A 27,477-nucleotide genomic window follows, 5' to 3' on the forward strand; every position below is an offset into this window, starting at 1 on the left:
GACGATGATGGTCGCGGATTTCTAATGCTATCCTCTTTGGGATGGGGCAGCGACGACTAGTCACCTAGCCTAGCTTGATCTAACCACGTTTTACTACGTCTATTGGAGTCTGGCATTTTGTATGTCTCTTCATTCTGTCCTTTCAGTTCATCGAAACCCCTACATTTGCGTGGTAAAGTTGCCTATGCCTTTTTAGCGTAGTCACCTACGACTGAGCCAGTTGGACGGCCAGCTTCTGTCCGAACAAAGAATTTCGCAACATCGACACCACCTAACATCGCATCAGAAGGGCCTTGCAAGTGCTACTGCGCTTCTTGAGATCGACCGGCCAGTGTGAACGCCTGGGATTGAAAGGAACTTTATGTTACTTGTTCCTGTTCTTTTTCTTTTTTCCCATCTCTATCTGTGCCCTCTTTCCAACACCTATATCCTCCACCCCAGTGCAGGGTGGCAAGCGTGAAACTCCTCTCTGGTTAACCTCTCTCTCTCTCTCTCTCTCTCTCTCTCTCTCTCTCTCTCTCTCTCTCTCTCTCTCTCTCTCTCTCTTACCTACGCCTGTATTGGCCCTGGCTCCATCTCCTTCCTGATTTTGTTCCCCTCACCAAAAAACTCTAAACGTCTCTTGCTTACCTCGACCGCTGACCAGCTAACGCTCCCGTTAGTCTTGTTAGCAGCACAGCGCGGCTTCGTAGCGACTTGGGAGCGCAGTTTTACATCCGGCACGGCGTCATCTGGCGTCGTTCCCGACAACCTCATCTCGTTCGCTGGCTGTAACTTCCCTCCCGCCGTCCATTCCTGTTCTAACATATGTCGCTCCCCGACTTCCGTTTTGTGGCGTCAGTCGTATGTGTGAAGATTTCTCGAGCACGTTTGAGAACAGTCCCGAGGATCTCTAGTAACAGCTTCAATAAGAAACTAGAGAAGAAAAAAAAATGAATACGCGAAACCTAGTGCTGTCGTGTTATTGTAACGTTATCACTGCAATTCGTTTCTGGAGGCATCAGTTTCGCGTATGTAGACGCGCAGTGTTACGCATAAATTTCTCGACAACGTGATCGTACTAAACGAGAAACACACAAATAGAAACTGCGCCTTCCTTGAGCCAGCTGTCCATACATCAGAATTGTTTAACGAACCTAAGAGAGCGGGTTGGTCGCTTCGAAGCCAGCTGACGCTGGCCAGAGCGCGGAATCGGCCGAGGGTGCACACTTGAAGTTCGCCAGCAAAACTGGCAGACGCTCGAGGAAGCACGAAAAAGCGACCACCCTGGCCGGCTTACGTGTGTGACGCGGCGCATGGATGGGACATGCGTGAGCCGATCCCGGAGATCGTGCAATACCAGGTCGACCCGCGGCGGAGGTGAAGAAGGCTTCAAGCACTCCGCCAACTTCGAAAAAAAAAAGTTTACTATCTTGAGTCCAAATAGAAGCACATAATGTCGGCGTTGTGAGAGAAACACTATGTATTGAAAGACTGAAGACGAACGGGACAGGCAGGGCTAGCAGACCAGCCTATTCCGCATGCACCGCCTAGGCTCCAGCACGAAGAACAGTACTGATGATGGTTATATACAAATGAGAATGATGAAGTACGTTCGATGTGTTACTATATATATATATATATATATATATATATATATATATATATATATATATATATATATATATATATATACACACACACACACACACACACACATATATATATATATATATATATATATATATATATATATATATATATATATATATATATATATATGTGTGTGTGTGTGTGTGTGTGTGTGTGTGTGTGTGTGTGTGTGTGTGTGTGTGTGTGTGTGTGCGCAGATGAATGGGAGGTGCGGTGACCACGGCGCCGCTTGTATCGGGGAAGTGGGGCGCCGTATGAAAAAAAAGAAGTGTATGATTTCATAAGGTCGTCTGCCCATGTATGTAGCCTAAACAGCTGTGCTGGTAATTCCTTCCCATAGGAATGTTGCGGCCCCATCAGTTTTTTCCTTTTTTTCAGGTATGCGGTAAGCAACTCCCAGGTGATTAAGAAAATCGCGAGCTCTCCCACGCGGCGTCCCTCATTATCCACTGCGCTGTTTAGGAACGTCACACACCTGAATTTATTTTAACGCGATAGCAGAAAATCCGGCGTCGGACGTCGCATTGGCAAAAAAGAATTTCCAACCTAGTTTCGAACCACGCATACCCAACCACTCTTCTACCAACAAAGTTGCTCATATGTTGTCTTTCATTCTTTACAAAGTTATTCTTTGTAATTTTGAGAACGGCAGCCCACAAACAAGCGTAATAAAAAAACACCGACAGCGTCTATCTTTTATGTTAGCTCTTCTCAGACTGAAATAGAAGTACGAAGCAATAACAGCAGACCGACCCACGCAAGAGGGCGCGTTTCTACCAAGAAGCGTGCCTTCGTGTATAGTGTTCGCCGCTAGCGTTTCTCGGTAAACGTTACGGTTACATAAGCCGCAGTTGCCGTGAAGCATGAAAAGCAGTCAGGAGTCTTTGAATGCTATCGCGTTCCACTCTTAAAAGCAAAGCTTAAGCGTCCTCCATTTTTTTTATTTAGAAGTAAGTTCATTCAGTGTCTTTGTTGGATTTTGTATAGGCTGCACCGTTCATTCAGACATTCAGACGTTGGACTCTTGACGATGTGAATGGCGTAAAGTTAGTGAGCACGGGACAGCGCCATGCTTATAGTGAACAAAGGGGAAGAACATGCATTCACAAAGCATCTCTTACGCTATATTTTTTCCTAAAAGAAAATGTTAGCCAGTCTTAATGCTGGACATGTTTATTGGGAAAGGGGACCGGTCAATGGGAAAGAGTACTTACGAAGGAAAAGCTTTGGGAATTTGAAGCGTGGTTACAGCACTGTCGGCAGCGTCCGCTGATGATGTACCTCTCTCGCACAACCGTGTGAAAAATGCTTACGTTTTGATGGGGAATACGCTTAATAGTGTTCTTGTTTTTCGTTTTTGTGAAAAATGAGCCAGTGCGCGAGAAACCTCAACAAATCAGGCCCGTTATCAGTATAAATCAAAACACAATTGAGTACTTTGAAAATGCAACATGGACTGACCCGGCTATCAGCAGTCAGTGCATTTTCGCTTGCCCTTGTCGGAGTCAATAAATCTCTTGACGACACCAGCAGCAGGATATTGAACCGGAAGTGAACCGAAATCCGAAAAAGGAGAACGCTGTTTCGGCGCCAACGAACATTAAACCGGAAAGATGACTTTTTTTCTTCTCTCTTTCCGAAATGAAACCGACAAGAAAAAATAAGGGGCGTTTGTTCATGTTGGCCACTTTCTCTGTACATCTTTTCACACACGCAATGCCTGCACTTTTGGCTCAACCATGCTATCTTATTTGTAAACGCGCGCGAGCTTCTCGGAATTTTAGGAGTGGTAGCAATGGTAGCTTTACTTTATCTTCCCGGGCAGCTACGGAGCAACTTCGAGTTCTTGCACAAAATAACTGTGTGCAGATTTCCTGCGCGTATCCTTACATAGTGCAAACGAGCCTAAACTGGTTAACACCGATTTGAAACGTTATTTTTCTCGCTCCGGAGCTGAACCGGAACCGAGCCGCTTTCGCTGCCGAACCGGAGCCAGAAATCGGAACGAAAAAAAAGAGAAAAGGTTTCGGTTTGGTCCCCGATGTTTGCCGATCACTCGACCACCTAAGACCACCGTACGTTTTGCAGGGAGGCGACGCCGCCGTCACGGACACGGCGCAGCGCAGCGGCCACGGGGGCACCTCGTACGTGCACCCGAGCCGCCTGGAGGCCGCATTCCTGCCCACGCCGTGCCGCCTCGGCTCGGCCGCTTCGACGGACGCGGACGACGCTAAGCCGCACCCCGGCAAGGCGAGTGTTTCCGGCCGGAATGTGTCTCGCTTATTGTGCTGGTTTCTACGGGGCTTATTCGGAACAAAAAAAGAAAAGTAAAACAAACACAATTACGTGCCGTGTACAATGCATGTAAGTTGGGTGAAGGCAAGTATACTCGGCAATTACTTTGAAAGCACATAACCTACACGTGCGCTTCAAAATTTCGGTACACGTCACCCCACGGAGTGGCCTGGCATTTCCTGTATACATATGAATTCCCTTGCATTGTTGGTCCGTTTAGAGGCGAGCGCAGAGCCTTCTGGCGCGTTTCATATAAACGGGCCGAAAACGAGGGTCTAGAAATTTTAATTTGCGCCTAATTGACAAAAACGCTTCAAAGTTTTCCGCACATTCTATATATACAGCTGTGAAAATCGGCATATAGCGGTTTCTAGCGCTCCTATGGTCGCATGAACAGCCGGGTTGTAAAATTGGACATTTATACCTGTTTGTAGGCCTTGCCAGTCCTCACGAGCGCAAGTTTGAGTTTATGGTTTCTACTGGCTGTGACTGAGCGAATTTTCTCAAACGCGACCACTCACGCTCAGATCGACGAACCATACCGCCGAGCAACGTCTCTCTGAACGCCGAGCGAGAGGCTAAATATAGCTTCGATTGCATCATGCGTGGCGCGATAGTGACGCCATCTTTGCACCCGACACATGCATGATCAAGTAATGGGTTCAAGGCGCAGCTGCAGTAATGCAACTAATGAAAGTAAACTTCTGCAAGTAATTGCTTGCCTCCTTTACACAACGATACCAAAGTAAGGCGTTTGTGCACTACGGTTGCAAATATTTATGAGCGATAATAGTAGAACGTGTTTTCGATACGTGCGATTTAAGCAAGAGACTCCCTGTGACCAATTTTAATTACGTTGTGCTGGAGAAAAAAAAAGATTTGCAGACGGCAGACAGAGGCAACCACAACGAAGCGCTGGGCTACCATTGCTTTATTGCCCGTTCGCTCCTTGTATACAAAACGAAGCGCACGCGCCACGAAAAAGAAAGGTGCGGGCTTCGCCCTGATGTCGTTGGTAAACGCGCCGAGGAAAGCGAAGGGAAGTAAAAATGGACAGCATCAGTAGATCGAGATTGTAATGGGGTTGGCAGGCGTCGCACGTAGATCATAGGTTCGAAGCAGTTCGCCGATCGATGCCCAACACCGGAGGGTTGAATTTACCACGGATGTCGATGGATAATCATCGAACGATAGATAGCACGGCCACAATGCTTATCGCATAACAGTTGCTCCCGCTAATCAAGTGAAGACCCTGCGAGTTTATTTCCTCACTCCAATTCCGCCTCCAACTTTTTTCTGCTCCCCGTTTCGCTTCCTTCGCCACAGGGTCTCGGCGACGCGATGGTGGTGATCGTCTCGGCGACCGACGTCCGCTGCCCGTGCCGGCACTTCTGCCTGACCCGCACCCTGTCGCCGGCCACCTTCAAGTGCGCATGTCCCGTCGGCTTCAGGCTGGCACGGGATGGCCACAACTGCCACGGTGAGGACAAATGACATGGGAAGACCGCTGGGACACGTTCTGTGCGACTGTCCTGAATATAATGTTCAGAGATAGTCCCTGGCGTCCGTTCTAGCGCACCTTGACAATAGACCATTGTCAGTTGCAACTATTTTCACATATTGCCGACAGAAGACATCGCAGCTGAAGGCGACGAAGGGACTGCTTCGGTTTATGAAGGAGACGGGCTTGGACAAGCGGCTGTGACAGTGATGTCACGTACCGCGCAAGTGTGACAGACTGTAACTAACGATGTGTGTGCCGTACGTGTTATGTGCTCTCCATCTCTTCTCCCCATCTTTCAACCCCGCCCCATCCCGCTCCCATGTGTAGGGTAGCAAACCGGTTAAGCTAAACTGGTTAACCTACCTGCCTTCCTTCTCCACTCTTTCCTTCCTTGGCGTGCTTAGAGCGTGCCACGCGCTGTCATCCGGAATTGTGACAAAAGATGGACGAATTATTTTTAAGGACCACAGTCGTCGAAAAAAAAAAACGTTTTACTTCCCTAGAAAGAATATATTCGCTTTTGCTCGCGCTGTGAGATGGATCACGCGTCTCGCCATCTGCCAAAAGCACAACTATAAACACGAAGACGAAGCTTCACTCGTCCGTGGCGTTGCTAGGAAATGCAGCGTATACCGTTGAAGAGCTGAGCTCGACCTTGGCCGCTATTAACGAAAAAAAAAATGTTTGGACGAATATTTGTTGTCAATTGCGTGGAAAGGGTTAAAGAGACACTAAGGATTAATGTCGAGTGGTATCCAACGTGAGTCGAGTCTGCAACGACTTCGGCTGGTTGCGAGAAAAATTAGGCGTTTCGACACGAAATGACAATTACTTCTAACCAATCTTACATTTAAGTGACGGACATCACAATTCAAGTATTCCTGCGATGTCTGGGGCATCTTTTCTCCAATACATCTCCAACTCGATGTTGGAAACTAACCGTTACTTGAATTGATTTGAATTGATTCGATGGCATATGCGTACGCTGGGAGGGAACTTCTTCTATCTTGCTTGACACTGAACACGCAGTTCATTAGTTTGTTTGTTTTACAGTAGCAGTTATCACAGGTTCCGTCCATAGAGACAGTGAGAAGAAGAAGGACAATAAATAAGAAGGACACAGAAATCGCCCTGGGGCACATTCGTCGTGGAAAGAAAATGAAGAGGAAAAGAAAGAGCATCTCGACGCATCGTTTATCTACAGTGCGAACAGATCCGAAGAGACGCAAAGTGAAGATGACGGCACGCCACATTGTGATTCGTCTGATTTGTTCGCGCTGTGGGTAATCATACACTTGTACAGACTCGCTCAAATTACTTGCTGCGGTTCTTCAGGATGCAATGTCAATTATATTGTCAGCACGTCATCACGGGAGATACATCGCGATATCTGCAATAGGTTATAGCTGTGATATGTAGGGGACAAAAGAAAAGCAGCATCACGTAGATTCGGGAAACTATCGCCGCCTGTGTTTACAGAGCCCGTGGTCGTTTTTTTTTGTTGTTGTTGTTGTTGTTGTACCCCTTACACAAAGATGGGCCATAAAAACCATCTTGTGTGACGTTGAAGATCTGCTTTCATGTGGCGCCCTATTTCTTTGTGTCATTTAATTTTAAGCCAGACCTACAGTGTGACGATTGACGCGAAAATGTCACACGCTAATCATTATGTAATCACGCTCCCTCATCGACGTATTACAGGTTTACCTGCGACTGTCTTTTTCCAGTCGCCGCTAAGTGCAGCTATAGTAGCGGACACGAATTGATGGCATAGGCGTCAAACATGCGGATGACGACGCGGCATTCACTGCCTGACGGGCCTTCTGCACTTATTTTGCATTTCGCAGCTGCTTCCGGCGACGCGAGAACCAACGGCGAGTACAAGCTGCCCACTCACCACCTCGTAGTCATCATCCTCTGCATCCTGGTCACGGTCGCCATCATCCTCTTCTTCGTCGTTGGATGTGAGTTTGCACAAGTCTCTCCCTGCAGTCAGTTTTATACGCAAGGATGCGCATGTCCTCGTTCAATTTAGCCCATTGTTGTTCCTGAACAAACCTGCCAGTCGTGACACAAGCACAAGCTATATAGAAGAGGGGGCAGCAGGAAGTCTTTCAGGTGCCGGCGTCTCCCAAGCGACGCGCAACCTCTTTTCCATGGTATCAGTGTCACGTGACGTATACTTATCACGCTTTATCTGCCTTCATTACGACACCGTTCTTTGCAGATCACAGTATAAAAGAGAGTCGAGCGAGGTAGGTTCAGTTCCTTGTGGTTGTCAAACGGAGCGACAGACAGCAGAAAAAAGAGTAACGCGATTACACAAGTACAGCAGTGACTCAAAATAATTTATGGAAAAATCAAGTCATATCAAGCCAACCTGCCGCCGGTGGGAGCCGCAACCACAACCTGGACATTAAACGTGCGTTGCACTACTGATGGCGCTACGACGGTGGTTGTTTTCCCGTGCACATCCCTGGGTATACACATACATAGATGCATATATACATGCCATGGACCGATTTCCTTGATAAGGTGGGCCGCAGAAGCTTGATGTGGGCGAGTTGGCTTTGCATACTTGAATATATGAGCGCTAACGAAGACGCGGACTAAAGGAGAAAGCGCCTTGTCCGTCGTACATGTTCCTCCTTTAGTCCGCGTCGTCGTAGCGCTCATTTCTTCAAGTATAACGTGGGCCGTGTCTAGTTCTGGAGCCTATCGCTAAACAAAGAGAAATTTAAATGAAACAGAAGCGTTACATTATTGCGACCTTGCTTTCTGTTCAAGTACGTGCTGTCATGACCTTTGTCCCCGGTTTTGAGCAACTCGACAAATTTTGTGTGCCCAGATGCAGCTAGAGGTTGCAGTACGCTTTCAAGCGTGCGTTCTTGGCGTCTTTGATGCCCTCGCATCTTGCTATGACACACGAGCAGTAGGCAGCGATATTTAAATGCTGGAAGTAAATATTGCATTAAGTGTAGGGGGTGGGGGGAAGATAAAAAAGTCGCCATTCTCATAGGCACTATATTTGGTTCCTTACAATTCATGCCGGCAATGAACAGCTGCATCTCAGGCATGCATGCAACTAGACTTGACAACGCGAAGGCCCAGAGCGCGAAACGCTGCTTTTGGCCGCATAAAACTAGTCTAGTCCAAGTGGCAGCTGCGCCCAAGCGTTCGTTTTGTCATGGTTGTGTTTACCTTTACGGGCAGGCGGACCGACCTAAATCAAGTTCGCCGATTGCATTGCACACTTTGACGAAAAGAGTCGACGTGCAACAAAGCACGTTCATTAACGTGTTAACTGCTAGCTATCTGCGTGCCAACAAACTTTAGTTCGATTTATAACACAGCATGGAGGGTACAAGTCACAAAACTACCTTGATATTTTACCCGTAGCACATATCACTCCTGCTCCCTGTCGGGGCTGGTTCGGCGTCGAAGCCGTTCGCGCTCTGTGGCGCCAGCTAATGCTTTCTTCTATAGCCGAAACCCCTTTGAGGCATCGCTCTCTTTTTATATGGACGTAAATATAGATTACCATAGCGGCACCCACGGGGATGATGTTGTTGCTCTCCCACGTGTGTCTATTCTAGAAAACAACCGCAGACAGATGATTGAATGATTTCAAAAATTGCGCAGAAAACATGCGTGCAAGGCGAGTGCAATCTTCCTTTCCCGCAGCTGCCAGAGGGGCAGAAGGCGAAAAGAGGAAGACGAAGGTTGCCTTTCCTCCTTTCCTAGCGCTCCACCGTAGCAGCTAAACTTTTAGACGCATCCAAAAGATCTTCTGCGGCAGCACATGCTATGGTAGATATGAGAAGCTGATGTTCAGTGATGAACGCTCCCCGCAACTAGTTTATGAAATGAACATGCACGTTTTGCATCGGCTCGTATGTTTTGCATCGGCTCGCACAGGCGGTGAAGGTTCTACCACCAGCCAACGATCACCGACCAGCACGAAAACGACAGGAAGAGCAAAAAAAAAAAAGAGCCATTCACTTTAACGGCCATAAGTACTAGCCTAAGTCCCGCTAACCATACTATAATGCATGGCTAAGACACAAAAGTTAGCTAGTTTGTGAGCTGTCATCATAAATAAAGCCAACGCAATAGCGACATAACAAAGAGGACAGAGACCCAGTGCGGCGTCCTTGTCTGCTTGGCTGTGCCGTTTCTCGCGCTGTTCTTTTTGTTTTTACTCATGAGAAGACTGGGCTTGCTGGGTATTCAACACTACATACTCATATGAAATACCGGCCATTTTACGGTTCTGTGCACTCTGTTCACGTGCGCAACTTCCTTTCCCGAAGAAGCGACGCTAACGCCACACCCTTCCTGACCCGCCCGCAGTTCCTCGGTGTCCCGGTTCCCGCAAGAAGCTGCCTTCGTCGCTCAGTCCCGAGCCTCTGGGCGGCAACAACCCGGAGGTCCAGCTGAGCAGGCTGCGACAGGCCACGGGCATGGTGACCGAGTTCAACCCAAACTACGAGTTCGGAGGCTCCACCTGCACGCTGCAGGACCTGACCGACATCCCGCGCGAGAGCCTCACCCTGGTCAAGGCCCTGGGACAGGGCGCATTCGGCGAGGTTTACCAGGTGCGCTAAGCGGGAATTTGTTTCGCGACGGGTCTTTAGCTTGAACACTAGGAGCACGGGCTCGGACACGGGTTGGCGTTTGGTGGCGCCTTAGGCTGTCTTCTCGCTGCTGTTGTGACACACGTTTTCTGTAAGTATGGCAACGGACTATGAAATTGAAGTTGAGCAGCTCATGTAATACGTAGATCGAATGGTCGGTAGTCTACCAGAATACTACACAGGGAAGGGGAATGCAGTTAAGGACAGCAAAATAATCCGGACGTGAAAGATGAATTCTATCGATGCAGGCAGGCAGGGGGAGATTGGAGATCGCTGGCAGAGGTGTTCACCCTGCAATAAACATAAAATGCGACCGCGATGGTTACGGTAGCAACGGACGTCACTCCCGGGGCCCCTGGCAACAAAAAACACATTTTCGTGCCCCTTTTTTAGATAAATTACCTCAATGTGAGCGTAATCTGTACCTCTTCATGATCAGTCACGTTGAGGGCCGACTACTTTCGGAAAAGTTTTTTCTTTACTATTTTGCTACATAACGCCCAGCGAGTATTCTCGCTGGATTGGCGAGCACAGTGCCAATTGACCTAGCCAATAAACTTTCACTGAAAGTGACCGATATCAATGAACGTGACCGATCCAGAAAACGGTAGCAGTCTGGAGGTAAAGGCAACGCGTAGAAACGTTGCTCAAGAAAGCGTACCGTGTAATGTTGTTTCGAGTGAAACGAACTCTATGTGCAACTCGAAACGCGTTCTGTGAGGAAGCGACGGCGATAGGTCTCGATTCGCAAGACCAGCCGTCTCGAACCACGTCCTTGTTGAAAAGTTAAATTACAAACAGTTGCACTTAGCCTACGTGGCTAAATGCACTGCCGCGCAAGTACAGTCAGAGAACCGAAGCGCGAAGTAGCAGGTAACTGGGCCCGTATTCACAAGAATACTTTTGCGACAGAATTGTTCATAACATAAAATTTGAGCCAACCCTGAAGCTGATGATATAATAAGCACAAGTGTTTGTCGAACGACAAACACTCTTTAACGAAAAGTTTTGGGAATTTAGCCCTCAGCTGTACGTGTGTCTTCTTTCGAAGATATTTTTTGGCTACTTCACATGGGTTTGGAGTACGTGGCAAATGGGTATCTACCTGCACGTCACTTTTCATAACAAAATAAAAGAAGCTCTTTTGATCCTTCAGAGTGTTGTATTCAAATGTAGGTCCCAAAGACACAAGAAGCGAGAATTCGTCGCAGATCAGGTAAAATTAATGGTACGGGCCTAATTAGCTCCAATATATTAGTCGAAACTTAACAACATTGTGCCGTAGACTGCGCATTCTTCGGTACCGCCCTTCCTGGCCTCCTGGCGAGAAGGAAAAAATCGAATGAAAGGACTCCACTTGAATAAAAGAAATAAAGCCCCCACCCCCCAAAAAACACCTGACAACAAAACGAAGAAAATAATGACAATAATGAAAAACTATAGTGCAATTACGCAAAGTTGCACCATTTTTAATGAACCCCAATTTCAGTACATAGAAATACATATGCCATGTAGTACGTGGACATTAATTGACCCGCCTTTTTTTTCTCTCTCTCTCTCTCTTTCGGCGTTTAGGGTAGAACAGAGTTTTCGTGACGTGCGCATACGGGCAGGACAGCTTCGTCGGAACTGAATGAGTGCGTCCAAGTCAAACAGCAAGAAGGAAGCAAAACGCAGGCTTCACTTCCCGGTTTATCTGGTAGCGTACATTAACGTCTCCAGGGCAAACGTGTTTGCCCACAACGATCGGATCATTTCGTGTAGTATCACGCCGTCTTCGATGACACATATTGCGTTGTTTACCAGTATATAACTTGTGACTATTATTACTATAATCATTCACTTGTACAGAAGCTTGTCGTTGTTTTGTACATGTTGTGCACGTTCGTAGAGCTTCGGCACAACATGCTTGAGAGCAAAAGCGACTACAACGCAGTGCGCTATAGCCGTCTTGGTGTTCGTATACGTTTCGCTGAAGCTGACATGCACAGTTTATTATTAATAAACTATGGTGTTTTACGTGCTAAACCCAAGATCTGATTATGAGGCACGCCGTAGTGAGGGACTCCGGATTAATTTTGACCCCCTGGGGCTCTTTAACGTGCACCTAAATCTAAGCATGCGGACGTTTTTGCATTTCGCGCCCATTGAAATGCGGCCGACGTGGCCGGGATTTGATCCCGCTACCTCGTGCTTAGCAGATCGACACCATAGCCATTGAGCAATCCAGGCGGCCACGCACAATTTGCATCAACTCGCCTTACAAACGTGTAGCATTGACGTTCTTGGTTTCTCTGTAATTTTGCTTTGCTGCAGTTCGGTCTTATAGTTCGGTCTTATGTTTGATTGATTACGGCATTTTCTCAGCTGATTTTCTTGCGGAATCAAAAAAGTTTTGGATCAAGGTTTCTGCAAAACAGTAAGAATACCGAATGCGCACTCCTTCCCGCTACTCAGTAATTGCTGTTAGTGTGTTGATGCTCTCCGGTTTACGAGAAGTAAACTACACTTCTAGCAAAAAAAAAGAAGAGCAATTATGTTATCTGAAAAGTTTTGAACAATGTATTCTCTAACACATTATTTCTACTCATTAAATTTATGATAACACGAAGTATTCTACACAATAACAGCATTGATTCATTACTTATCTATATTTCTATGATATAAAAACACAAAGGTGCATTGTTTTATACGCAGGAGAGCGCAGCTTCCTTTAAAGCTTAGAACATTTATGGCGCCACCCAATAAGGGCATGAAGATGATAATTTACTCCATCATCGAGATACTAGGGGCCGCGCCGGGTGTTTTACTCTGCAAGGTGATTCCACCATACTGTCAGCTCTGAGCGGCGAAGAATGTGGTCGCGCCCTTTCTGATTGACAAAAAAATAAAAAGCTGGTGTAATTCGTAAAAGTGGCGCAATGTGACAGCGCTATGAAATCCACCCCATGTTTCAAGAACTCGAACTGATTGAAGTTAATCAGGACCATTCGACTGGGTGTTGTGTGTTATAGCTAAACTGTTGTTTTCGTACGTTAAAATCAATCAATCAATAAACCAATCAATCAATCAATCAATCAGTCAGTCAGTCAGTCAGTCAATCGACCGATCGATCGATCGATCCATCAATTTGTAAGGAAGGTGGAGTCGCCGGCATGCTCTACATGTCTCTCCGCACCCCTCATATTGGCCCGCTCTCGCCACCTTCGTTACAGGGCTTCCTGCTGCCAACAACCGTTCCGCCCACTTCTCCGACTACCGGCGAAGCACCGTCTCCAGTGACAGAGATTCCAGTTGCCGTGAAGACGCTGCCGGAGCTTTCGTCACCCGAGTCGGAGAAAGACTTCGTCACGGAGGCCTGCATAATGAGGTACGAGGATGCCGAGTCAGATGGAGAGAGTGAAAACTATTATTAGAAAAAAAAGCTGAGAGCTAGGTTGGCCTGAACTACTGCGTTCCAGACCGCTACTCAGCGTTGTGGGGAATGTAGAAGGAAAAAAAGACGTTGTGGGAGAAAGTGAAGATAACGAGAGAGAACAGCGTGATAAGCTTGGATTTAAAAAAAAAACAGAAAGCAACAACTGCAAACACACACTATATTCGCACGTCCAACTATCTTTCAAAAGAGCCACAATTATCTTCATCGCTTGACACGCAGATAATTTTGGCCGTGCACCTAAATGAAGGCATTTAGAAGTTGGCTGGTTGCCGAGTTGCGCCAAAGAATTGGTCATATATTTTTTTTTCTCGCAAGTAGTTCAAAGACAGAGCCGTTCTTTAATGGATGGTGAAGATGTTTTTCTGGTCAGAAATTTGTCATGCTTCTACAGGTGATAAGTGTGAGCTATGAAATGAACCATTCGTACCCAGTACACTCCCGCATAAACATGCGCATACACACACAGTAACAGGTAACTGTAGTATAATGTTGAGAAGCGGAACAAGAAGTGAAGCTTGCTGGTATTGACTGAACATGTACTGTGGCGCGCAACACGAGTCACAAGAATAAGTTAGGACAAAGACGAAGCAGTACACTCCGCAAAGCTTATTGGAGGAAACGAAGGCTTTTTGTATGCACGCGAAAGATGCCGAGTAGGAAGATGGAAAAGTAACAGCATAACGCACACCACTATTGGCGTCTATAATGGTGGTGAATGCAGCTTTTTGAGCACAAGACGAGGACAGATAAGAGACTCGGACACACGAGCCTCTTCTCTGTCCTTGTCCTGTGCGCGAAAAGCTGCATTCATGTCCTACCAACATGCCCAGTCACCTTAATAAAGGTGATGTCCGGTGGGGGCGAGTGTCACGGAGTAAGATCTCAGAGTGCCTTCGTTGCGCTATTTGTCCCAGTAGACACCACGTATGGGCATTGTAAATTGAAGCCAGTCCGCTGTGACAACGTGAGGAGGCGCACTAGATTGCGTGTGCTCTTAGAATAATATCTAAGTAAACAAATCGGACATTGTATTTCCTAAGGAAATTTTTACATTTTTTTGCGTTCTGCTTGACCTCGTTCAATGGCTTGTAAGATTTCAGGTCTTCGACATCGTTAGCATTGGTCGCTCGCCACACCGGCTGTTCAGAAAAGAATCAAATTGAAGAAAAAGAAATTCCCAAAAATAATGCGACCCCATAATCGTGAGCTGAGGACATGAAAACACCACGCTCAGTCAGATGAGCGCAGTTTAATCTTTATATTCCCACATTTAGGACACGCATGGTTGGGGAGAAATTCAAAACATGGCAGTACATGTTCGACCTTCCCTGATTTTTTGTCTGCACTACTTCTATGTTCTGGTGTTTTCTTCCGGTGTGTGTGTGTGTGTGTGTGTGTGTGTGTGTGTGTGTGTGTGTGTGTGTGTGTGTGTGTGTGTGTGTGTGTGTGTGTGTGTGTGTGTGTGTGTGTGTTCCTTCGTCGATCCTTTAATGCCCTTTGAAAAGGCTCCAGCTACACTCGGGCAATGGTCGCAAATAGAAGTGGCTGCTGGGAGGGCATTCTGTAAGAGTCCACCTAATGGAGTGTCCATTTCGGTCGCTGCTGATTGGCTAGGTCCACTCGTCTCCTCCTCTCTCGTAGAGCTGCATCCACTCAGCAGCGGCTGAAATTGACAATCCACTGGGTGGACTCTGATAAAATGCACCCCCCGCTCCCCCTTGCTAAGTGCATACTCGAAACTTGCGAACTCCAGCACCAAACATTACGGCGTAGTAACACCCATGATGTAAAATCAGTGAGTGCCAATATATTCTGCTACTGCATTTCTTATCACATTTCTTGTTCCGTTAGTAACATTTAAAGCGCGCAAACCTAACATGTGGTAAAGTTCGAAGAAAGCCGAGGAGCGGAGTCTGTGAACATAAAGTCGACGACGCATCTACCTCCTGAACGGGTTGAAGGTGCACAAACATAAATTAACATTGTTAAAACACGCTCCACACACTAAAGAGGTAAGCATTCCATTGAGAACTTCCTGTAAGAAGTGATGACTCGTAAGAATAAGAAACATGGTCATACATGGGTGCCACTGGCAGCCACAGAGACGTCAACCCGTCGGCGCCTTTTTTCGAAAACACTTCGCATCCGTGGTTGTCAAGTCTGCAGCATAAGTCAAGCAAAAGCGTCTTAGAGTGTGTGCAATGTTCTTTACGTGTTACTATTTCCTTCCTGCTTCAGGGCCCATTTTCAGCAAAAAAAGAGTAAACGTCAGCCGATCATCATACTTGGCACACACACATCCATATAATTACTAAAAGCTTTGTAAATTTTGCTCCTGAACCCGTCTGCGCGAAAATGGTTCTTTCGATAGAGCCGTTCCTCAGAGCAAATGCCAGCCAATTGTGACGTTAGACATATTATTAGCAAAGGTCAATGACTGCCAGACCAAGACCGGCCAATGGCAAGCATCTTTTATCGAAAACCTTTGTGCATACAGACCCTGGGCCTATATTAACAAACATCTCTTAAGCTAGGATTGTTCCTAAAAGCAAATTTCAGTCAATATTGGTAGTGAATATATGCTTTTAGCTGAGGTGGCCAGCCAGTGGCAACGAGTGTTGACGAACGAGAAGCTTTCTAATTTCGGCCCTTTGTTCTCAGATGTAGCGTAGAAGTGTTGTAAAATTGCATATGACGTGCACAAATTGGACAGTGATCTGAATGTACCGATGTTCCGACTTATGCACGCTTCACTGCGGCAAACTTCGGTGGTCGGGCAAAGTCCAGTAGCCAGGCAACTTGCGGCCGCTGGTGTCACAGATGTTCGTTTATTTTTTTCTCGCAGCAAGTTCAACCACCCGAACATTGTCCGTTTCATTGGCGTCTGCTTTGAGAAGATGCCACGTTTCATCGTTCTCGAACTGCTGCCCGGTGGAGACCTCAAGTCGTTCCTCAGGGAATCGCGACCGAAACCGGTGAGCGGGGTGTGGAAACACGACAAAGATTGTAGCTGTGTTGTTGCTGTGGGCAATGTTAGCGAGGATTCAGCTTTAGGTCTAGTTTCGGTCTTTTCCCCTGGTTAACACCGAAACACGAGAAAAACCGGACAGAAGTCGAAACATACGCAACCACTTGTTTGTGACTCGACTTCTGTCTGTTCTGACTCAAGTTTCTGCCATATTCAATAGAAAAAGTGTTCGGGAGGCAGTCAATGCTAGCAATTGCTGTTGTTTTTGTTATGGTTGCTGCTGTTCACCAACTACGACACGTGGAGCTTTCGTTCATAAAGTGTGCTGTACGAAAATTATATAGCTAAAAACGAATGACTAAGTAAGGAGAAAATATAGAAATAAATGACGGGGGACATCTCAAAATCTTTACGAGTCGAACAAAAAAAACAAGAAAGGAAATCCGCACTAAGAAAAATTACATAGTAAGAACACAGCACAAAATTGCAAATACGTATATATGTAACGCGTACTGTATGACATGTGACAATCATGAATATATAACCTCCAGTGAAGCTGCAATAGTTAATACGCAGTGAAGCGCCCAAAAAAGTTACTGGCATGAGGAAAACGTCATGGCAGTAACATTGGTTTAAAAAAAAGAAAATCACACCGAAACACACAAAGATTTACTGAGACGAGAAAGTCATAATACGTTACAGTGGGAGAACTAACGAGTAACGGAGGTTGCAAAGCACTATTCACGTCGAAATTTTATAAGGTGTTGGGATCGTCAGCACGTCCCAAGTTCCGTGAGGTCAATCTCATCGCCGACTACCACTGTCGCGAAGTCGGGGGTCCGTGCGGCCGACGAAGTTTCCATCGCCAGGTGCCAGGTGCCGGGAGAAAGGGTTGCGAGCAACGTTTAAGAGAATGAAGAAAAAGGAATATATTCAAAAAGGTGCATGGTTGAGATTACCAAACGGCTCCAACTATCGGAGCACACTATGGTAGTGTCATAGCATGTCCCAGTAACACTGTTCCCGAGCGTCCTTCTCCTCCCTCGCCATCTGGATCCGCTTTTATGCCTGCGTCGTCATTGTTCATGCTTTCCACCAATCTGGCGTCAGGAGACAGATGGCGTCAGGAGACTGATCCCGGCGCCGGTGAGCTGGTTGCCCATTTCGGTGAGCACGGTCGGAAATGCCCGCACAACACTGGGCACAAACAGGGAAAGTAGGGAGAACGCACGCTGACTCCGATCCCCGGCGTGTTCATGCCAGTTTTGTACGGCTGACAGTTGACAAGAAGCGTAGTCTTGTACGGACCTTCACTCCGGCGGGGACAGGCCAATTTGGGTTGCTGACAGGTGGGAAGAATTGTAGCGTGAAGTGTGACAACTACATGCCGCAGGGTGGCATTCCCCCCATCTGAACGGCCCCCAGGCATAACAAAGGTGCCGAATGAAAATCAAGTATAACCTTCGCAACATTTCGCAACGTTTTTGTCTGTATATTGGCAGGATTGAGGTCCAAGCACTTTACCGGTGTGGAGCACCTATCTAAGATGTCTCATTAAATGCTGGTGACGAGGTTGTCACAAAAGTACGCAGTGTGCCGCAGAATTTAGTCCGGGGTGCCGCAGTGAGCGCAGTCGGAAGAAGATGTTCTTCGTATGGGGTGTAAAAAAAAGGGGGTGGCGTAGGCCAGCTCGAGATGTAGACGATGTAGAGTGTATCTAGGGTCCACTCGATCTTGAGGTTTGGTGAGAATCATGACAAAATATTCGAGAGAGATGATTTGGTCCGCGCATCGCACCACATGGCCCTTGATAATGTTCGCCCCAGTCTCTGAAGTGTTTTTTCTTTGGGGGGGGGGGGGGGGGGGCGTACCCTGACGAAAGCGCAATCGGTGTCAATATGCTCAAAGTACTACGCGCTGCGTCAGCCTGAGATTTCTCCACCTGAGCGCAGGTGTCCGAGGTAAGAGATACGCTACCGCTAGTTCATGAGTTCAAAGAAACGCTCAACACTTCTTTTCGCACTGTTTGCGATCGTTCTGGGAATATCAGATGTTGCGCGCACGCGTGATGAAATCTTCTCCAATCTTATCTTCCTCTCTCTCTCTGAATAGTCTCTACTCGAATCGAACCGCCAGTGGTAGCTCAATTATTCAATGCTGTGATCCGCGTTACTCCACTCTTTGCAAGCTCTGGCGCCTAGGCATATGGCGCTGTACAGTGCAATCGCCAAAATAGACGACTGGCTATCATCCTTGAGGATACCACATGAGCGCACGTATCACTTCGCATTGTTTGCGTAACCAATGTAGGTCCGTCCACGAGGCCTGCCACGTGACCGATCACTTGCTAAGAGCGGCCGAACTGAAAGAGGAACATAGGGAGACAGACAAGGACGTCGGTTAACTATCTACTGACTTTTATTTTCGCGCATGCGGCAACAAAATGATACGAGGTCCTACAGTAGTGAACGATGATCAGAGGACTGGCGAAGGCAACGATCGCCGATAGTCGCATGCACGGACTCCATCTTGTATGCCTGTCTTCTGCCCGTTGTATATATCTTGTATATTGTCAAGCGTCTTTCCTCCGCGTAATATTTCGGTGCAAAGTGCGGGCTTTTCAAGTTTCAAGACAGATTTACGCAGTGGGCGCTCCTTGGTGGCATCTACGGTGCCAGCGCAAGGCGTGGACGAGAATGCTTCGAATAGGTCACCTATCTTACCTCAACCATCCGCCGCCAACCACCCTGTCGCCTTCACACAACCGCGTGACGCGGGAACCTTTTCCGGCTCTGAAAACCCCGATGTCGAAGATTGGCTTCCATTGCACGAACGGGTGAGCACTAGCAACAACTGGGACCCGACTCTGATGCTAGCAAACATCATACTTTACATGGGGGCGTGGCACAAGTGTGGTTTCTGAACCACCAACAAGAACTTACGAGCTGGGAGATATGTAAGCAAAAGCTCATCGATCTCTTCGGCAAGCCCATCGGACGCCGTCGTGCTGCACAAAAATAACTTACATGCCGAGCTCAGACTTGCACCGAGGCCTATGTGACGTAGATCCAGTACGTGCTCACGCTTTGTCGCAAAGCCGATGGCATGATGCCGGAAACGGAAAAGGTTGCCCATATCCTCAGAGGTATCGCGGATGACACGTTTACACTTCTGGTTTTTAAGAACTCATCCACAGTGCAAGACGTAATCAATGAAAGCGGACGGTATGAACAAGCAAAAAATGGCTGTGGCTTAGGTAAGGTTAAGCCCAGGATGCGAAGCATACTAGCCTTTATTTTAGTTGTTGAACCACTGTTTAGCCTGGTGAACTGCTGTTGCTTGGCTATATTTGGTTCGGCTAGACGAAGAAACAACTCATGCATTACTTCTTCGCCTTCAAGAGTGGAACGCGACAGCGTTCCCGTCGACCCGCCAAGGGGTGTAAGACAATGGGCTACAGGGCAGCGACTACGCGCCCCGCATTGGACGCGGTGAGCGTCGAGCAAAGCAGCGTTCGGCGCGGCAACGAAATGTGCGCCTGAGCAAGAGACGCACGCCTTAGAAACAGCGCGTTTCTAAGGCAACACCGCATTCACTAGAGGCGCTTTTGTACCGCTTTGAAGCGTTGTACTCGTGGCTCAGTGGTAGCGTCTCCGTCCCACACTCCGGAGACCCTGGTTCGATTCCCACCCAGCCCGTCTTGCAAGAGTTGAGCCAAAGCCACTTCTCCTCTGTCGTGACGTCACGGTGTCACGTGATTTCATGGTCACCGCCGCGCCTGAGGAGCTGGGTTGAGCCCTCGTAATATGCTTCGCATAAAAGTCGCCGCGTTACTGCGAACTTCACTCGGATTCCGAACACGGCTCCTTCTCACACCCCTGCCATCCGTTCCTGCTGCATCCGACAATACTGTGCGCATCATCCGCCGCGAGATTGAAGCTGCCTCCCCAGTTCCGCTTCATGTGTGTAACCGTTGTGCGTCAAGAACTAGCAAACGCAGGATTAAAGACACTTTGCCCAGTCAACAGACCTGACTACCGCCCACCCGCCGCACCTGAGTTATACAGAACTGTTCGTCCTCGTTGTCAGAATTCCGTAGAATGGCGCACTTCCGATGACAGGCACATATGTCTCTGCTGTGGACGCCGGTAGTTCTCGAGTGCCGGTACACAATGACGACGACAGTGTTCCACCATCATGGCCAGCACAATGAAACCGCTCCCCTTCGCCATCCCGACACCTGTCCCGCTCACTTCTGTGTCGTCGCTCTCCTTCTCCCTCATACTTCCACCGCTCATCGGAAAAGTGACGGGCGGAGCTCCGAAAGGTGAGCCTGCCACGACGACCCGACTCGAAATTCCTCTGCTTACACTACCTGGACATCATAACCTCATCAAAGTAGGCGTGGACGGTATGCCTTTCATCGCACTCATTCACACCGGCGCCCACATATCGGTCATGAACTCGAACCTCCGTATTCGTCTGAAGAAAGTTCTTACCGCTGCTCCGATCTGGGTAGCCCACGTAGCCGATGTTGTGAGTCCGGCTGTTGCTGGGTTGTGTACCGCCCGTGTCACTGTTGCCGGACGCCACACTTCAGTTTCGTTTTACGTCCTGGAGCAGTGCCCACATGCAATCATCTTAGGACTTGACTTTCTCTCGGTACATTCGGCTCTTATTGACCGCTCTGCAGGGCTTATCCAGCTGGCCTTACATTGTGTCGTTGAGCCTTTTGATCCTGCGCCGAGTCGTCTGTGTTCCGCCGATTACATTCGCCTACCACATCTCGCCGTGACGTACAGCGATGTTTCTCCTGATCCCCTTTGGACGACGGCGATTACATCGCGCCGCCCAACGCTACCGTCCTCTGTTCGCAGAATGTCATGTTCCCGCACTAGGTCATCAGTATAAACGGCAATGCCGCATTTCTCCCTATTGTGAATTTTGGACTATGCCGTCATGTGAAACCAAGGGTATCTCTCTTGCAACCCTAGCTCCAGCCTCCGACTATCATGTTTCTGTCTTAACTGAGCCTGCTGCACCGCCTCATGCTGCTATTAATTCGAACCCCACGATCTGAGATAACATAACGAAGATGACCGCCGCTGACCCTCTGGCCGAACACATACGCGCGCTTCGGGGCCTGCTCATGTCGTACCAGGACATTTTTTATCTCAATGATCGACCACTTGGCCAAACAACAGTTAAGCATCGGATTCGCACCGACGATGCCACACCCATACACCGACGTCCTTTTCGTGTCTCCTCCGCTGAGCGCCAAGTTATACAAAAGGAAGCTGACAAAATACTGGCCCATGATATCACCGAACCTTCTTAAAGCACATGGACATCTCCTGTCGTGCTCGTTAGAAAGAAGGACAACAGCTGGCTACCGGTATCTTAACCAAGTCACACAAAAAGAGATGTGTACCCCTTCCTCGGATAGATGACGCATTTGACTATCTCAGTGGTTCCAAGTATTTTTCTTCGATAGACCTTCGTTCTGGGTATTGGCAGATTGCAGTTGACATGTTTCGTGAAAAGATGCGTTTAACACACCTGGTGAGCTCTATCAGTTTAAGGTGATGTCATTCGGGCCATGCAATGCTCCCGCAATATTTGGGCGAATGATGGGCACCCCCCTTTGCGGCTTAAAATGGTCAGTCTGCTTGTGCTACCTCGACGAGGTCATTGTCTTTTCGCTGACTTTTGACACACACCTAGAGCGTCTCTCGACAGTTCTTTCGTGAGACTTCAGCTGAAACTTACTGTGCTCGGACACCTCGTCAGCTCTTCCGGTGTTCGTTCCGATCCTGAGAAAGTTCGCGTGGTCAAGGATTTCCCTGTGCCCACCTGCGCAGCCGACGTTCGAAGCTTTGTACGCCTCTGCTGCTACTTCCGAATATTCGTGAAAAATTTTGCGGACATCGCATGCCCTCTGAAGGAACTTCTTACGAAAGACGCGACTTTTGTCTGCGGTTCCGACCAAGCTTTTGCATTCGCTGAGCTGACGACGCGACTCACGTCGCCACTGATTCTCGGCCACTTTGACGTGTCTGTCCCAGCGGAGGTTCGCACCGACGTCAGCCGCCATGGTATCGGGTATCGGCGCTGTTTTGGCACAACGATAGCATGGTTATGACCGTGTCATTGCGCACGCTAGCCGTCTTCTGCCACCAGCCGAACGCAATTACTCGATCACCGAACGTGAATGCCTCGCCCTCGTTTTGGGAGTAGGTAAGTTTCGCGCCTACCTCTATGGGCGGCCTTTCACGGTTATCGCCGATCACCACATCCTATGGTGGCTTTTGTCTTTAAAACATCCAGCTGGACGTCTCGGTCGGTGGGCTCTACGGCTCCAAGAGTACTCTTACACAGTTGTGTATAAGACAGGCCGACTCCACGAGGCCGCTGATTGTTTGTCACGTCATCCAGTAGACTTACCAAACCAGCCTGAGATGGGCTAGTCAACTTGCGTCCTTGCGTTTACCGCGTTTGGTGACATGGTTCCGATGAGCAATGACGTGGCCCTTACCTGAGAGACATCATTATCAGCCTCACAGACCTGCTGACTTACCCATCTTCGCATGTGTTTGTGCTGCAAGGTGTCATATTGTAGCCAAGCATATACGTGAGACTGTGCTCGCACAGTTGCATGATCTCCCAATCGTTGGTCATCTGGGAGTCTCAAAGACATATGACAGTGTTCTGCGTCGTTTCTTTTGGCCCGGTATTTACCGTACCGTTTGCGTTACGTCGCCTCCTGTAAGTCTTGTCAGCACCGCAAAAAACCAGCAGCCCTACCAGCTGGCCGTCTTCAGCCCATTGACATACCATCTGCGCCATTCTTTCGAGTTAGTCTTTATCTCGTTGGCCCTCTTCCTCTATCACTTAGTGGAAGCAAGTGCACAGCATTTGCTACGGTTTACGCTACCCGGTACGGGATCACGCGGGCTCTCTCTACCATTTGTGCAACCGACGTCGCTGACTTTCTTCTCCGCACAGTGATACTTCACCACGGCCCTCCCCGACAACTCCTTGCCGACCGGGGCCGCCACTTTCTCTCATAGGATGTCCGGCACATCTTGGACACCTGCACTACAAAGCACAAGTTTACAACTGCCTATCACCCTCAGACCAATGGCCTCACAGAGCGGCTCAGTAGAACTATCACAGAAGTGTTCGCTATGCACATATCCACCGACCACGGTGACTGGGATGGCGCTCTGCGGTTCGTCCCATTCGCCTACAAGACGTCCGGCCATGATTCTGCTGGTTTCTCTTCATTTCTTCTCTTGTATGGACGAGACCCTATACTACCGTTTGACACGATCCTCCCAGCCGTTCTCGATACAACGTCAAAATATGCCCGAAATGCCTCATCTAGAGCTACCAAGGCACGTGAGATTGCACGCCTTCGTCTGTCCACTTCCCAAGACAAGCAACGACGCATATATGACGCTCGTCACCGCGATGCCCACTTTAACCCTGGTGACATCGTGCTTCTTTGGAAACCAGCACGGCGAGTTGGATTTTGTGAGAAGCTCATCACTTCGCCTTACTCGGGCCTATACCGTGTCTTGCGTCAAGTGACAGACGTGGCCTACGAGTTACAACCTCTCGATACCTCCACGTTCACGTCGCTCGACTGAATCGATATCACGCAAACCTACCAAGTGCCGTGACAACGCCTTCGCCGCCGAGGGTCATGCTACGAGTCGCTGCAGTTGCGAATGAAGATGAGAGGACTGACGAAGGCGACGATTGCCGGTAGTCGCGTGCTCGGGCTCAATCTTATATGCCTGTCTTCTGCCCGTTGTATATATCTTATAAATATTTTGTCAGGCGCTTTTTCTCCCCGTTACAATATGAGGTAGTGCGCGCGCGAAAGATAAATCTTGCAACAGATACACTGCATCTGCACCTCGTGTCGTCCACGCTGAGAGGGCTGACACTCGTTCGGAAGTCGCCTGCCGGATAGATAGTATGCTCCTATTTTTCTTTACTTCTCGGAGCTGCTGATGTACCTCAGACACGTGTGCTTCCCTGTTTATAAGGGACTGCCTAAACTCAGTGGTTAAATCATCTTATGCATGAGCTAACAAACTCATGCAGTAACACTATTCTCATGATTACTAGCACTATTCTTGTGGCCAGTCCACTGTTGTGGGCGGTCCACGGGAACCAGAGGGCGTGTTTGTTGAATCCGATTTCTGCTCTCACTGCGTTTCGTCTATTGTTATTGTTATTGTTATTGGGTCCTTCGATTATTCCAATTATTTCACGGTCGATCAACACATGTCTATATAGGAAGTCACCACACGGAAGACCTAAGTGCTATAAATACTTCATGACTTGACTTTACGTACAAGCTGAAAGTGAGCACACTGGAGTCATATGGCCTCTCGTGTAATTCATTCTTCCCGAATCCAAAATTCTCGCATTTCTGGAGAATAGGATGTAAACATGCAAAATTCGGCGTGTGCGCTTCCCCACGCATCTTGTTCAACTCGCACATGATGGCGGGCATCGCTCCAGAGACGGAAACAGTGCGCCTGCGTGTGAGTTGTTGCTGTTATCTATTTAGTTACCATTTATTTCACCCTGCATGTATTCTCACTATTTGCAAGCCTACCAATGGTTTAGTGGTGCCGGGAACGGGAAGTTGCCTGTCTTGTTTAAGGTAACCTAAATATGCGGGAAAGCCTTTTTCCAGTGCTTCACACGTCCTTTATTGTACACAAGGCACCAACCAGTGATCTAGGCCCGTATACACAAAAAGGCTTCTTGCACTAGAAATGTTCGTGAGAGCAAATTCCAACCAAAACTGATGGTGCACACGTCATTACTGAAGGCGGTTGGCCAATAGGAAAGATCACTTGAATATGGCCGCTGTATATACTATCACGTTGCGCACAATAATGCTAAAATGCCTGGCAACTTAACCTTACCAATTTCGTGTAATTCTGTGGGTGATCACTTTTACATTGAGGCTATCAACTAAATACCTGTATTGGTGACTGTTCCCAGTTTGAATGTGCTCAAATTCATAAGCTACGTGCGGAGTTTACAGTGTATTAGCAGCATTAAAAATTATGAGTGCATTACTGACCGTTATAGCATGTTGGCAACGAGCATTAAACTCCAACGAACGTGATATTTAAACCTACATTGTTCTTTCCTGCAGAGTGTCCCGCCGAGTCTCACGATGACAGACCTCCTGAAGTTAGCCATCGACGTGGCCAAGGGCTGTCAATACCTGGAAGACAAGCATTTCATCCACAGGTGTGGGAAGCATTCTTCGTTGCGCATTTTTACTGGATTGAAACAATATGCAGCAATAATGATAATATGAATATAATAATATGAGTTTATTCCGGTTTGTCGCATACAAACCGAGGTGGGAAGGCAAAAGGCGGTACACCGCCTAGATAAGGCACTTGCTTCCTATACAGAAAAAGAAAGCAACCTATAGCAGTTGGACAAGCCGCAGTGTAATCTTCAGCTGTGATAACAAAAATGGTAGTGCATGGTGAAGCCAAACCTATTCTCTTAAAAAAATAGAACAAGGGTACAGTTATCAATGAACAAAAACAGGAAGGAAAAATTTTGAAAATATAGTCAGTAAAATAGACAAAATAAGAAAGTATGCATAATCAAAATACAATCAAGTTACAATGCATTGCAGGTACAGTAACATACCCAGAAAGGTCAAGCATGATCGCAGCACTAAAAAGACTGGCATAGAGCAGAAATGACTACTGCAGAAGATTGAAGGAATATCTTAGTCGTGGTATAAACATTCCAGAAAAAAATAATGGCACAGTAACAGGAGGTCAAATGCAGTAATATGTCAAAGCTGCATTACGTATGCTTGCAGTTTATTCCCATAATTACGTCTACACTAGACACTCTGCAAATATGAAAATTTGTGTGCTTGCTATAGCTCACCAAAGTATTCTATACGAGCGCCAACTTAAGAGTGGTTTCCGCAAGCGTAATGAAAAAATTACTTTTTGATAATTCTCACGTGGCTGCTACTCCCACGTGTATTCTCTCAAAGTGCAACATGCATGGAAGAATAAACACTTTTCAAGTTTGATGAATCAGAATGGGATGTGCACACCACGTCACAATGCCAAACACTCGCGCACCTCATTCTTAAAGGAAACATTGCCCAGTAAATGCTCTGCCACTCTCTTCAGTACTGTTGATTATAATTTTCTGTCATCCTAGCCATTTTGTTTAACTGCAGCCGTACAGCAAAGCAGCCACAAGCCTATCCACGAAGCACATCGCCAGAGGCAGCATCCTGTGAATCTATGGTCAACCATAATCCCCTGTAAACATTCTTTATTATCAGTGGTCTAACTTAAGCAACTTTATCCCACAGGCAATATTTCGACAAGGAAACTTGTTTTCGTGATGGCAATAATTAATTTCTTCATCAGAGCTTATATAATTCGCCCTCTATATGAACGGCCAATAAGTAGGTGAAAAAGGGTAATGTGGCGGTTGGTCGAAGGAGTTGGAAATGTTCAAAAGCAGCGACTACGTGGGATAGCAAGACTTGAGTGGAAGTCTCACTATCACAACTAATCTCTGATTTTAGCCATTTCTACCTCCTTTCACCCAGTCCTCCCATTACTGTTTTCTATCCACCGAATCACGTTAGCGTCACATCGTCTCAAGATTCCACCACCAAATGATCATCGCCGTTATGGTTCCCGGCATACCAGTCTACGTCTGTAGCACTGTTTAGCCGCTATGCTGAAGCTTTCTATACTGTTTGTATACGTCACGGTGTCACCAAAGGAATTTGTACACGTTCGTGGGTTCTGAACGTATTAAAGTGACTAAACGAGAAGAAAGGGGGTTAACCGAGGGTCCCGATTTTATTAGTCATATCATAAGAAGCCAACAAACATTGACACCAAGGACAACATAGGGGAAATTACTTGTGCTTAATAGATGAAAATAAAGAAACGAAGAATTAATGGAA

The 27,477-nt window shown here is 47.5% G+C and overlaps 1 protein-coding gene across 3 annotated transcripts in view; it reads left to right on the plus strand.

Annotated features, from left to right (window-relative positions):
• The window catches only part of LOC139048013 (leukocyte tyrosine kinase receptor-like), a 178,500-nt gene that overhangs the window by 125,991 nt on the left and 25,032 nt on the right, over positions 1–27,477 (plus strand). For all 3 annotated transcript variants that reach the window (XM_070522340.1, XM_070522341.1, XM_070522342.1), the window contains exons 16-22: positions 3,721–3,882; positions 5,254–5,407; positions 7,279–7,395; positions 9,785–10,029; positions 13,284–13,438; positions 16,353–16,482; positions 25,663–25,760. In XM_070522340.1, the coding sequence (XP_070378441.1) occupies positions 3,721–3,882; positions 5,254–5,407; positions 7,279–7,395; positions 9,785–10,029; positions 13,284–13,438; positions 16,353–16,482; positions 25,663–25,760 (1,061 nt within the window). The remainder of the gene's footprint in view (positions 1–3,720; positions 3,883–5,253; positions 5,408–7,278; positions 7,396–9,784; positions 10,030–13,283; positions 13,439–16,352; positions 16,483–25,662; positions 25,761–27,477) is intronic.

Source organism: Dermacentor albipictus, chromosome 7, assembly GCF_038994185.2.
Source record: "Dermacentor albipictus isolate Rhodes 1998 colony chromosome 7, USDA_Dalb.pri_finalv2, whole genome shotgun sequence".
NCBI lineage: Eukaryota > Metazoa > Arthropoda > Arachnida > Ixodida > Ixodidae > Dermacentor > Dermacentor albipictus.